At 36.4% G+C, this 13,607-nt stretch overlaps 1 protein-coding gene across 2 annotated transcripts; it reads left to right on the forward strand.

Annotated features, from left to right (window-relative positions):
* The first annotated feature begins 7,521 nt into the window (after window positions 1-7,521).
* Window positions 7,522-13,266, forward strand: LOC100449325 (olfactory receptor 2M7). 2 transcript variants are annotated; one of them, XM_054560621.1, is made up of 2 exons: window positions 7,522-8,090; window positions 12,897-13,266. In XM_054560621.1, the coding sequence occupies exons 1-2, from the start codon at window positions 7,522-7,524 to the stop codon at window positions 13,264-13,266; spliced, it is 939 nt and encodes a 312-aa protein (XP_054416596.1). The 2 variants fall into 2 exon arrangements, with proteins under 2 accessions (XP_054416596.1, XP_002809236.3); XM_002809190.4 differs by having other exon boundaries at window positions 7,522-8,075; window positions 12,882-13,266.
* Window positions 13,267-13,607: the final 341 nt, after the last annotated feature.

Here is a 13,607-nt window from a genome sequence, read left to right on the forward strand (position 1 = left end):
AGAATGTTTCCAAAAAAGCTTTAAAACTACAAAATATCTGAATAAAGGTATCATTTTCTATAAAATTAAAATTACATTTTCCAAAGTACAAGAAGTAATTTATATTTTCTCCACTAGAAAATGTGAAATTGAAGACTACTAGTTGATCCTGGCTTTAAAAGTTTAGTAAGATACAAAAAAAGTACTGCTAAAGATAATAAAATTATCTTTAGCATTTAAATTTAAATGCTAAATTTAGATTACTAAATGTAAATTTAGTAATGTTGCTAGATACAAATCAGTGTAATAACTGCAGTTTTGTATTTTCTGTTGTGATGGTTAATACTGAATGTCACCTTGATTGGATGAAGGGTGGAAAGTATTGATCCTGGGTGTATTTTTGAGGGTGTTGCCAAAGGAGATTCACATTTGGGTCAGTGTGTCAGAAAAGGCAGACACACTCTTAATCTGGGTGGGCAGAATCTAATCAGCTGCCAGCTCTGCCAGAATAAAAAGCAGGCAGAAGAATGTGAAAGGCCCAGATTGGCTTGGCCTCCCATGCCTACACCTCGCTCCTGTGCTGGATGATTCCTGCCCTCAAATATTGGACTCCAAGTTCTTCAACTTTGGGACTCGAACTGGCTTCCTTGCTCCTCAGCTTGCAGACGACCTACTGTGGGTAACCATGTGGTTTAATACTCTTTAATATTAATCGTGCCATCTCAGCTCACTGCAATCTCCACCTCCCAAGTTCAAAAGATTCTCCTCCCAAGTAGCTAAGATTGAAGGCCTGTGCCACCATGCCGGCTAATTTTTGTATTTTTAGTAGAGACAGGGTTTCACCATATTGGCCAAGCTGGTCTTGAACTCCTGGCCTCAAGTGATCTGCCCGCCTCAACCTCCCAAAGCGCCAGGATTACAGGTGCGAGGCAACGTGCCCAGCCTGTAATATTTTATTCTAAGCTGGTGATGAGTACACTGGCATTTCATATTTTATACATTTTCTTCCGGTGAAATATTTCTAAAGATACAAAATAGCTATCGTTGTAATTCCGGGTTAGAACAATTTAAGAAAAACAATACAATTATCTCAGTAAAAGCAGGACATCATTCAATATGATTCAGTGAACATTTGTTGAACAAAGCATTGGTAAAGGAGATAAAATGGGATTTTGCTAAATTGGTGAATATATCTACCAAAACCTCAGACAAACACTATACCCAATGGTGAAACATAATTGCTAAAGGTCACGTACTCACTAATATTATTCTTCAACCTTTTAATTATATATATTTTAATCAAGTGATGTAAGAAAAAATAGATAAGATTGGAAAGAAATATGAAGTTGTTTTATCCATTGTATGTAACATTTTTCTCTGCAATAAGAAATATAAAAATAAAAAATGACATTCTAAGATTCAAGATCTACAATTAATAGATTTCTACATATTAACAAAAACAAATAGAAAAGGTAATAGAAACAATATTCCATACATTAGAGCAACAAAATGTAAAATACCCATGAACATTTCTATTTAATAACTTTTACAGAAAATACATACAGTAGTTTTAAGGGATAGAAAACATAAGGAACATATAAATAAAATTAGAATTATGTAGGGAACCTCAAGATGTTAAAAGTGCCAATTCTACCCAAGCATGTCTTGCTTTGATGATGGAGCAGAAGGAACAGTGAAGAGAAGCCGTAGCAGAGGGACAAACCAGCCCTGGAACGCCCTGACTGCCATTTGCTACTGAATTTCCAACTTCGGGCAATTTACTTAAGCTTCTGCCCTTAGTTTCATCATGCAAAAAAATGAGAATACAATTAAAGATAATATATAATAATATATTCAGGTGTCTAATAAGGGTATCTGATACACACAATGGTTGTAGGTGTTACGTGAGTTTACAAACCGTTTTTTTTTAAACCACAGTGCCAGTTGCACAGAAAGCACTTAGTGTTTTTTACCTCATCATGTGAGAGAGAGGAAGGAAAAGTTTTGGAAAGTTTACACTAATCTGCAAGGAAGGAGTCATCATTATCTTTGCGGTATTTTCAAGAAAATGAAGCTAATTCTGCTTCACGACCTAGGAGAGGAGATAGAAGGAAATACAAACTTTGATAATTAAAGACAAGGGAATGGATTCCCCAAGGGCTAAAAATTTAAGTTTTTGTCTCTTCTTTGATTTTTCAATAACAATAAAGATACCCATTGTAAGTTGGGTGCTTTTCTTCTGATGATGGAAATATAAAGACATGTAAGATATTTATATATTTTTGCCTTCCCAGGAACCTACAGTCTCATTGAAAATACACACTATTCAGATCAGTACTAAGAGGTAAGTTAACCAAGCCCAAATAAGTCTGTGTATAAGCTAGTGCCGAAATTTCTGCTGAACATGGTGATGATCGATCTCATTTCTTATGTCATTTGTATGCTAAGAATTTTATAAACATTGTTCTACTTTATTCGTGCAATATTACTTTGAGAAATGTGGTACAACTTGAGGCAGAAGGAGTGGTTACCTGTCCCAGCTTATCAATATGAAAGATTGTATAAAATACATTACTTTTTGTTTTTCATATCCTGGTATTCTAGATTTGAGAAAGAAGTTGACAGTGAATAGGAGTCAGAGGAGAAAAGTAGCAGATGAGAACAGGACATGATTTGAAAGTTTTGGCCACATTCTCTTTTCTTTTAATAATTGTAGCTCATGCAGGATGAGAACTTCTAAACCAAAAATCTAATATCCAAAGTACTCCAAAATCGGAATCTTTTTGAGTGCTGACATGAGATTGTGACACTCTTGCTTTCTGATGGTTCAGTGTACACAAACTTTTTCCCATACACAAAATTATTTTAAAATATGGCATAAAATTACCTTCAGACTATGTGTATAAGGTATACATCGAACATAAATGAATTTTGTCTCTACACTTGGAGTCCATTCCTAGGATATCTCTTTATCTACATGTAGATATTCCAAAGTCTGAACAAGTCTGAAATCTGCAACACATCTGGTCATAAGCATTTTGGATAAGGAATCCTGGACCTGTGTTAATGAATGCTTTACATGTGTCATGTGCTCTTCTAAGACATTTACATATATTTATATATATTTTATTAAAGTTCAAGTACACAAAAATGTTTATTTACAAAAATATGGTAGATATACATTTTGTAAAATGCTTTAAAATATTACCAGTGCTTTTGAAAAACACTTCAATTCTCTCTCATTGTGTAACCTTTCAAGCCCATTTTTCAGGTAATCATTATTCCAGGATTGCTGCACTTAATAAATGATTTTTAAATGTATGTTTAAATTACTATAATAGGATTAATGAGGGCATTCCCTGTGATCTACTTTGTTCATTCAACATTCTATTTGTGAGACTCACCAATGCTACTTCTTGTAGTTATAGTTATAAATTCCATTGCCCGTGCACATGCAGGTTGCATTTTCATATTACAAATAAAATTGCTATGCTCATTTTGCTAATATGAGAGATTTTTTGTTTGGTTTTGTTTCCTGATTATTCCTATTACAAAAGGGTAAAGTCATTTTAGCAACTTCAGTTGATTACACAGTGGATTACACAAGCTGTCTGACATTATTTCACGTAATGCTTTACCTGTTTTTTTTTTTTGGTCAAATTCTGGCCTCTTGATGCCTCTTTTCCATCATCTCGCTCAGTGCCTTCTCAATTTCTCATCCAGATTTTCATGGTTTCTGTGTTACTATTGCTCTGGCATATGCATAGTATCACAGTGTCATAAAATCTGACCATGATTTTCATGGATTTTGTGTTATAACATATTGCTGTGGGCATATGCACAGTATCACAGTGTAATGAAATCTGATGACTCCTCTTGCAGACATGATGAGGTTAATACATAAAAAAGACATTTAAAAATACTGAATGTATGCACCATCTTTTTACAAAATGATGGAGTTTGTTACAACAGAAACAATGTAGATTAGATAAAGTAAATAAAATTAGAAGCAAAAAATTACAACTAAGGGAAAAATACTTGGTAGGCAACGTCTAATGCAGAGTTCAAAATGTTGTACCTCATTATGTGAATACCTTTGAAATATCAATAGGTATTCCAAAAAAATAAAAAACAAGATGTCATAATTTCAGAGCCATCCTGGAAAAGCTGCTTTTTATGTTCCTCCTAGTACAGAGCTGAAGCTCTAAATGTTCTGCTTTTTTTTTTTTTTTTGGGCAGTGAAGAGTCCTGGATAACTTGGAGTTGCAAATATATTTCACCACAGATCCATTTTTATAGGAATATATACAAATATCTCTTGGAATCCCAATGTTATCTTCACTGCATTTTCAGATTGTTTATATCCTGGATAACTTACACTGAGCTTCAGGATTGGGTCTCACATTCCTGGTGCATAAAGGTAAGCACAATCTGTCATATGTATCTTACTAACTTAGAAGGAATGTCAAATTTCTCATTAGAAACAATATTATTTTTCTTTATAGAATTTTATTGAATGAATGTTCATATGGACCTTAATATAGAAGGCATAGGGTGATCTAGTGCTCAATATTTTCAATTTTATCACTTATAAACTGTTATAAATTTGTGATATATCTTGCCACATTCTCTGTGACAGCACAAAATCAAGGAAGGCAATTTTAGCACGTGGGTATGAAGAGAATTTTGAGGCAATTAAAGGAGGTGAAAAATACAAGACAAATAAGAGTGCATTTATATAAGTTCAGCCTAAACTAATGTGACTGAGACAATTCAGAGGGATATGTAGCTTTACATTTGTAATCAATTTGGTTTTAATGCTGCATCATTCAATGGAATATAAAACATATGGTAGAAATGTCTAAGTGATCAAGTAGAATTAATAACCATTTTATCTCAACTTAGTGACTTGGAAGTAGTGTTTCCCAAATGTAAAGAACACTTTGCCAACTGAAAAAGAAGCATAGGGAGAAGCGAACTTGACCACATAGCTTCCTTCTTGGAATAATATTTCAGACTGAGTTAAAGAAAAATTATGGTGGAAACTTGAGGTAATACAGTTTAGTTTGGATAAATTGTGTATTATAAGAGTTGACAAGATCAAGAAAACTGAGAATGCTATGGTATGATGGTCAAAATAGGTGGTTCCATAAAGTAAGTTGAGATGAGTTATTTTCTTGAAGTGAATTCAGCTTATAAGCATGGGAAATTATTGAGGCAGTACAACGTCTTTTCCCCTGATTGAACTTAAAACCCCACCTCCTCTTGAGGACAACACAAGGGAACACTTTGGTAGGAAACCCTCAACACTGAAGATCCCAGAGATGCCCATTTCTCATTCTCAAGACATTGACTGGACCTGGATCTGAGTTACCACTAATCAGGTTTATCCAACTTCTTGATAACCATTTGTTTTAAAACCTGAAAGGGAGGAGGTTGAAGCCTGTTTCTCTCTTCATGGTGATTGACAAAAATGATTTGTTTGTGTTTTAGAGATTGTCATTCTAATCTTATGAGAGTCTCATATGGAGGTTCCTTCTCTGTCTTCCCAGCACTGAAGAGGCATGTTTTGTTAGGTTGTTCTTGAATGAAAATTTAAAACTCTGCTCGAGTATTTTTTTCTTTCTTACCAATATTATTCACAATTAATATAAATAAATAAAACTCAAAAAGGTATACTTTACTACCTCCTTATTGAAAAAATTGTATTTCAACCCATGAGGACAAATTCCAGATTCCATCTCCTCTGCAGATTTTTTTTAACCTCCTTGCTGCTCCTAGATTTTTCACCTTTCATAGTTGTTGTTGTTTTCAGTCTCTTCATTAAAATGTGATGCATGAATAAATGAAAAAAGTCCATTTCTGTCAAATGAGTCTACTCACCAGGCTTGTCTGTTTATGACATCGTTTTTTACTGCCTGGAATAATCTCCCTTCACATATTGGCTTTGCGCATACATTTATTATTATCTCACACAATAAGAACTAAATGCCACAACATACAAGAAACATTACTCTAAATTAGAAAACCCTATGTTTTCCCAAAATCTTCCACACATTTCTATTTTCTCTGTGTATGTTCTATTTATTGCATTTCATTTTGTGGAATTTATATATGTACAACCCTTTCCTGTGATCTCGTGTCTTTCTCACTTGCTCAGAGTCTTTGCCAAAAGCCATTAGATGTGTGAGGTTTCCCTTGACTACTTTATTCAAAGTTGAACATACCAGTGCAATTCTAACAACCTTCTTTGACTTACTTTTCTCCAAAACATTTATCCTCTTATGACATAAACTGTTTTATAATCATCATCTTATCACATTCACTATGACCTGTATGGACACAGGCTTTCTTTATTCTGGTCACTGTGGTAGCCCCAGTGATCAACACATAGCCAGGCTTCATAAATGTTGTTGAAAGGGTGGATCTCATGCTTTTCTTAATTTCTGTTTTTGTATCTATTTATTTTCTATAGGAGATATTGGATGTATTAATTTCCTATGAATGCCAGTACAGAGAATCACAAACAGGTTACCTAAAACAATAGAAATTTATTCTCTCATAGTTTTGGAGTCTAGAAATCTGAAATCAAGATGTCAGCAGGGTTGGATACTTCTGAGGGCTCTAAGAGAATGAATCTGTCCCATTCCTCTCTCCTAGGTTCTTGCTATAACTAACAGTTGTTGGCATTTCTTGATTTGTAGATGCACCACTCCAATCCCTGATTCCCCTATCACATGGTATCCTCAGTATCTCAGTCTTCACATGGCCACCCTCTTATCAGAACATGAGTCATATTGAATTAGAGAGACCCACTCTGCTCCAATATGACCTCACCTTAACTAATTATACCCTTTATGTATTTCTAAACAAGCTCACCTGCTGACTATCTTTTGGGGAAGAAACATAATTCAATGCATAACACTGGGCTATAGAAAAAAGAGCATATGTCTTAGATTTGTATAATTGAAAATCTTTTCAGTGAATCCACTTACTGTATAGAAAACTTACTATAAAGTATAGATCAAATACTTTAAACTGTAAAGTAATAGGTAAACATACACATTTTCTTAACTCTGGTAGGAAAAATGCCTACAATCATGTGAATAAAGGCACAAATTTATTTTCCATTTCTAGTATTGTGTTGGTCACATGCTGACTGAACCTGAATTTCTCTATCAATTTACCTGTAACAGACTTCTGATGTTTTAGGAACTGTTTGCTTTGGAGACATATGCTTTTTGGAAAAACTCCATTGATCATGTAGTAGATATTGTTATTGTAATTTTTCAATGGAGAAAAAGAATGCTTAGAAGAAAACTTAGGACAAGCTCCATAATTTTATAAGTGAGACATTGCTGAAAGAACATATTTCTTTATGATTCCATAATTCTTAAACTTTGAGTCTTATAATTCTGGCCATCCTGTATTGATCACCAAACTACAGAATTTACCATAATCACATGCTTTATAAGGCACTGAGTAAATGTTTACCAAATTAATGAACTGTTTTTGTGGTGCTAGGTAACAGGCATATTCATCATGGCATGGGAGAATCAGACCTTCAACTCTGACTTACTCCTCCTGGGAATCTTCAATCACAGCCCCACCCACACCTTCCTCTTCTTTCTGGTCCTGGCCATCTTTTCAGTGGCCTTCATGGGAAACTCCATCATGGTTCTCCTCATCTACCTGAATACCCAGCTCCACACCCCCATGTACTTCCTCCTCAGCCAACTGTCCCTCATGGACCTCAGGCTCATCTGCACCACTGTACCCAAGATGGCCTTCAACTACCTGTCTGGCAGCAAGTACATTTCTATGGCTGGCTGTGCCACACAAATTTTCTTCTATGTATCATTGCTTGGCTCCGAATGCTTTCTGTTGGCTGTTATGGCTTATGACCACTACACTGCCATTTGCCACCCTCTAAGATACACCAATCTCATGAGACCCCAAATCTGTGGACTTATGAGTGCCTTCTCCTGGATCCTGGGCTCTACAGATGGAATCATTGATGCTGTAATGACATTTTCCTTCTCCGACTGTGGGTCTCGGGAAATAGCTCACTTCTTCTGTGACTTCCCTTCCCTACTAATCCTCTCATGCTCTCCTGGATAATATCCTGCAGAGTGTTTTCCAACTTGTTTCCATTCTCCCCGTCACTTTCAGGTACACCAGTCAGACGTAGATTTGGTCTTTTCACATAGTCCCACATTTCTTGGAGGCTTTGATCATTTCTTTTTATTCTTTTTTCTCTGAACTTCCCCAATCTAGCAAGGCAGGCCAACATTCAGATTCAGGAAATACAGAGAATGCCACAAAGATACTCCTCGAGAAGAGCAACTCCAAGACACATAATTGTCAGATTCACCAAAGTTGAAATGAAGGAAAAAATGTTAAGGGCAGCCAGAGAGAAAGGTCGGGTTACCATCAAAGGGAAGCCCATCAGACTAACAGCGGATCTCTCGGCAGAAACCCTACAAGCCAGAAGAGAGTGGGGGCCAATATTCAACATTCTTAAAGAAAAGAATTTTCAACCCAGAATTTCATATCCTGCCAAACTAAGCTTCATAAGTGAAAGAGAAATAAAATACTTTACAGACAAGCAAATGCTGAGAGATTTTGCCACCACCAGCCCTGCCCTAAAAGAGCTCCTGAAGGAAGCGCTAAACATGGAAAGGCACAACCGGTACCAGCCACTGCAAAATCATACCGAAATGTAAAGACCATCGAGACTAGGAAGAGACTGCATCAACTAATGAGCAAAATAACCAGCTAACATCATAATGACAGGATCAAATTCACACATAACAATATTAACTTTAAATGTAAATGGACTAAATGCTCCAATTAAAAGACACAGACTGGCAAATTGGATAAAGACTCAAGACCCATCAGTGTGCTGTATTCAGGAAACCCATCTCACGTGCAGAGACACACATAGGCTCAAAATAAAAGGATGGAGGAAGATCTACCAAGCAAATGGAAAACAAAAAAAGGCAGGGGTTGCAATCTTAGTCTCTGATAAAACAGACTTTAAACCAACAAAGATCAAAAGAGACAAAGAAGGCCATTACATAATGGTAAAGGGATTAATTCAACAAGAAAAGCTAACTATCCTAAATATATATGCACCCAATACAGGAGCACCCACATTCATAAAGCAAGTCCTGAGTGACCTACAAAGAGACTTAGACTCCCACACATTAATAATGGGAGACTTTAACACCCCACTGTCAACATTAGACAGATCAACGAGACAGAAAGTCAACAAGGATACCCAGGAATTGAACTCAGCTCTGCACCAAGTGGACCTAATAGACATCTACAGAACTCTCCACCCCAAATCAACAGAATATACATTTTTTTCAGCACCACACCACACCTATTCCAAAATTGACCATATACTTGGAAGTAAAGCTCTCCTCAATAAATGTAAAACAACAGAAATTATAACAAACTATCTCTCAGATCACAGTGCAATCAAGCTAGAACTCAGGATTAAGAATCTCACTCAAAACCGCTCATCTACATGGAAACTGAACAACCTGCTCCTGAATGACTACTGGGTACATAACGAAATGAAGGCAGAAATAAAGATGTTCTTTGAAACCAATGAGAACCAAGACACAACATACCAGAATCTCTGGGATGCATTCAAAGCAGTGTGTAGAGGGAAATTTATAGCACTAAATGCCCACAAGAGAAAGCAGGAAAGATCCAAAATTGACACCCTAACATCACAATTAAAAGAACTAGAAAAGCAAGAGCAAACACATTCAAAAGCTAGCGGAAGGCAAGAAATAACTTAAATCAGAGCAGAACTGAAGGAAATAGAGACACAAAAAACCCTTCAAAAAATAAATGAATCCAGGAGCTGGTTTTTTGAAAGCATCAACAAAATTGATAGACCACTAGCAAGATTAATAAAGAAAAAAAGAGAGAAGAATCAAATAGATGCAATAAAAAAATGATAAAGGGGATATCACCACCAATCCCACAGAAATGCAAACTACCATCAGAGAATACTACAAACACCTCTACGCAAATAAACTAGAAAATCTAGAAGAAATGGATAAATTCCTCAACACATACACCCTCCCAAGACTAAACCAGGAAGAAGTTGAATCTCTGAATAGACCAATAACAGGAGCTGAAATTCTGGCAATAATCAATAGCTTACCAACCAAAAAAAGTCCAGGACCAGATGGGTTCACAGCCGAATTCTACCAGAGGTACAAGGAGGAGCTGATACCATTCCTTCTGAAACTATTCCAATCAATAGAAAAAGAGGGAATCCTCCCTAACTCATTTTATGAGGCCAGCATCATCCTGATACCAAAGCCTGGCAGAGACACAACCAAAAAAGAGAATTTTAGACCAATATCCTTGATGAACATTGATGCAAAAATCCTCAATAAAATACTGGCAAACAGAATCCAGCAGCACATCAAAAAGCTTATCCACCATGATCAAGTGGGCTTCATCCCTGGGATGCAAGGCTGGTTCAATATATGCAAATCAATAAATGTAATCCAGCATATAAACAGAACCAAGGACAAAAACCACATGATTATCTCAATAGATGCAGAAAAGGCCTTTGACAAAATTCCACAACCCTTCATGCTAAAAACTCTCAATAAATTAGGTATTGATGGGACGTATCTCAAAATAATAAGAGCTATTTATGACAAACCCACAGCCAATATCATACTGAATGGGCAAAAACTGGAAGCATTCCCTTTAAAAACTGGCACAAGACAGGGATGCCCTCTCTCACCACTTCTATTCAACATAGTGTTGGAAGTTCTGGCCAGGGCAATTAGGCAGGAGAAGGAAATCAAGAGTATTCAATTAGGAAAAGAGGAAGTCAAATTGTCCCTCTTTGCAGATGACATGATAGTATATCTAGAAAACCCCATTGTCTCAGCCCAAAATCTCCTTAAGCTGATAAGCAACTTCAGCAAAGTCTCAGGATACAAAATCAATGTACAAAAATCACAAGCATTCTTATACATCAATAACAGACAGAGAGCCAAATCATGAGTGAACTCCCATTCACAATTGCTTCAAAGAGAATAAAATACCTAGGAATCCAACTTACAAGGGATGTGAAGGACCTCTTCAAGGAGAACTACAAACCACTGTTCAAGGAAATAAAAGAGGATACAAACAAATGGAAGAACATTCCATGCTCATGGGTAGGAAGAATCAATATCATGAAAATGGCCATCCTTCCCAAGGTAATTTACAGATTCAATGCCATCCCCATCAAGTTACCAATGACTTTCTTCACAGAACTGGAAAAAACTACTTTAAAGTTCATATGGAACCAAAAAAGAGCCCGCATCGCCAAGTCAATCCTAAGCCAAAAGAACAAAGCTGGAGGCATCACACTACCTGACTTCAAACTATACTACAAGGCTACAGTAACCAAAACAGCATGGTACTGGTACCAAAACAGAGATATAGATCAATGGAACAGAACAGAGCCATCAGAAATGATGCCACATATCTACAACTATCTGATCTTTGACAAACCTGACAAAAACAAGAAATGGGGAAAGGATTCCCTATTTAATAAATGGTGCTGGGAAACCTGGCTAGCCATATGTAGAAAGCTGAAACTGGATCCCTTCCTTACACCTTATACAAAAATTAATTCAAGATGGATTAAAGACTTAAATGTTAGACCTAAAACCATAAAAACCCTAGAAGAAAACCTAGGCATTACCATTCAGGACATAGGCATAGGCAAGGACTTCATGTCTAAAACACCAAAAGCAATGGCAACAAAAGCCAAAATTGACAAATGGGATCTAATTAAACTCAAGAGCTTCTGCACAGCAAAGGAAACTACCATCAGAGTGAACAGGCTACCTACAAAATGGGAGAAAATTTTTGCAACCTACTCATCTGACAAAGGGCTAATATCCAGAATCTACAATGAACTCCAGCAAATTTACAAGAAAAAACCAAACAACCCCATCAAAAAGTGGGTGAAGGACATGAACAGACACTTCTCAAAAGAAGATATTTATGCAGCCAAAAAACACATGAAAAAATGCTCACCATCACTGGCCATCAGAGAAATGCAAATCAAGACCACAATGAGATACCATCTCACACCAGTTAGAATGGCAATCATTCAAAAGTCAGGAAACAACAGGTGCTGGAGAGGATGTGGAGAAATAGGAACACTTTTACACTGTTGGTGGGACTGTAAACTAGTTCAACCCTTGTGGAAGTCAGTGTGGTGATTCCTCAGGGATCTAGAACTAGAAATTCCATTTGACCCAGCCATCCCATTACTGGGTATATACCCAAAGGACTATAATCATGCTGCTATAAAGACACATGCACACGTATGTTTATTGCAGCCTTATTCACAATAGCAAAGACTTGGAACCAACCCAAATGTCCAACAATGATAGACTGGATTAAGAAAATGTGGCACATATACACCATGGAATACTATGCAGCCGTAAAAAATGATGAGTTCATGTCCTTTGTAGGGACGTGGATGAAATTGGAAATCATCATTCTCAGTAAACTATCACAAGAACAAAAAACCAAACACTGCATATTCTCACTCATAGGTGGGAATTGAACAATGAGAACACATGGTCACAGGAAGGGGAACATCACACTTCGGGGACTGTTGTGGGGTGGGGGGAGGGGAGAAGGATAGCACTGGGAGATATACCTAATGCTAGATGACGAGTTGGTGGGTGCAGCACACCAGCATGGCACATGTATACATATGTAACTTACCTGCACATTGCGCACATGTACCATAGAGCCTAAAGTATAATAACAATAATAATAATAATAAAAAGAAAAAAACAATTAATCACTGTTTTATAAAGAGAATAAAATATTATTTGCAAGACAAAAAAAATCCTCTCATGCAATGACACATCAATATTTGAAGAGATTATTTTCATCTGCTGTATAGTAATGATTGTTTTCCCTGTTGCAATCATCATCACTTCCTATGCTCAAGTTATTCTGGCTGTCATTCACATGGGATCTGGAGAGGGTCATTGCAAAACTTTTACTACTTGTTCCTCTCACCTCATGGTGGTGGGAATGTACTATGGAGCAGGTTTGTTCATGTACCCTCAGCCCACATCTTATCATTCTCCTATGCAGGACAAGATAATGTCTGTATTCTACACCATCCTCACTCCCATGCTGAATCCCCTCATTTATAGCCTCCACAACAAGGAAGTGACCAGAGCATTAATGAAAATCTTAGGAAAGGGCAAGTCTGGAGATTGAGTTACCTCATAAATTTCATGTTTTTCTGTCTGCTAAATTCTTCTTTTTAATGTCCCTCTTTTTCTATTAAGTCTTAAAATATCACTGATTGTGTGCATTGCTCAACATATTTATGGGCACCAGTATAATTTATTTCAGATAAACTATTTTAGATTTTTTTATATTCAATTCAGTTATGACTACAATATAAAGCATTTTCAATAAAGACATTCCATTTTTATTTTTAAATTTCATTATCATTTTGGGAAACACATAGTATTTGGTTACATTAATAAGTTCTTTAACGGTGATTTGTGAGATTTTAGTGCAGCAATCAAGCAAGCAGTGTTTGCTGTACCTAA

This window comes from Pongo abelii, chromosome 1, assembly GCF_028885655.2.
Source record: "Pongo abelii isolate AG06213 chromosome 1, NHGRI_mPonAbe1-v2.0_pri, whole genome shotgun sequence".
Taxonomy (NCBI): Eukaryota; Metazoa; Chordata; class Mammalia; order Primates; family Hominidae; genus Pongo; species Pongo abelii.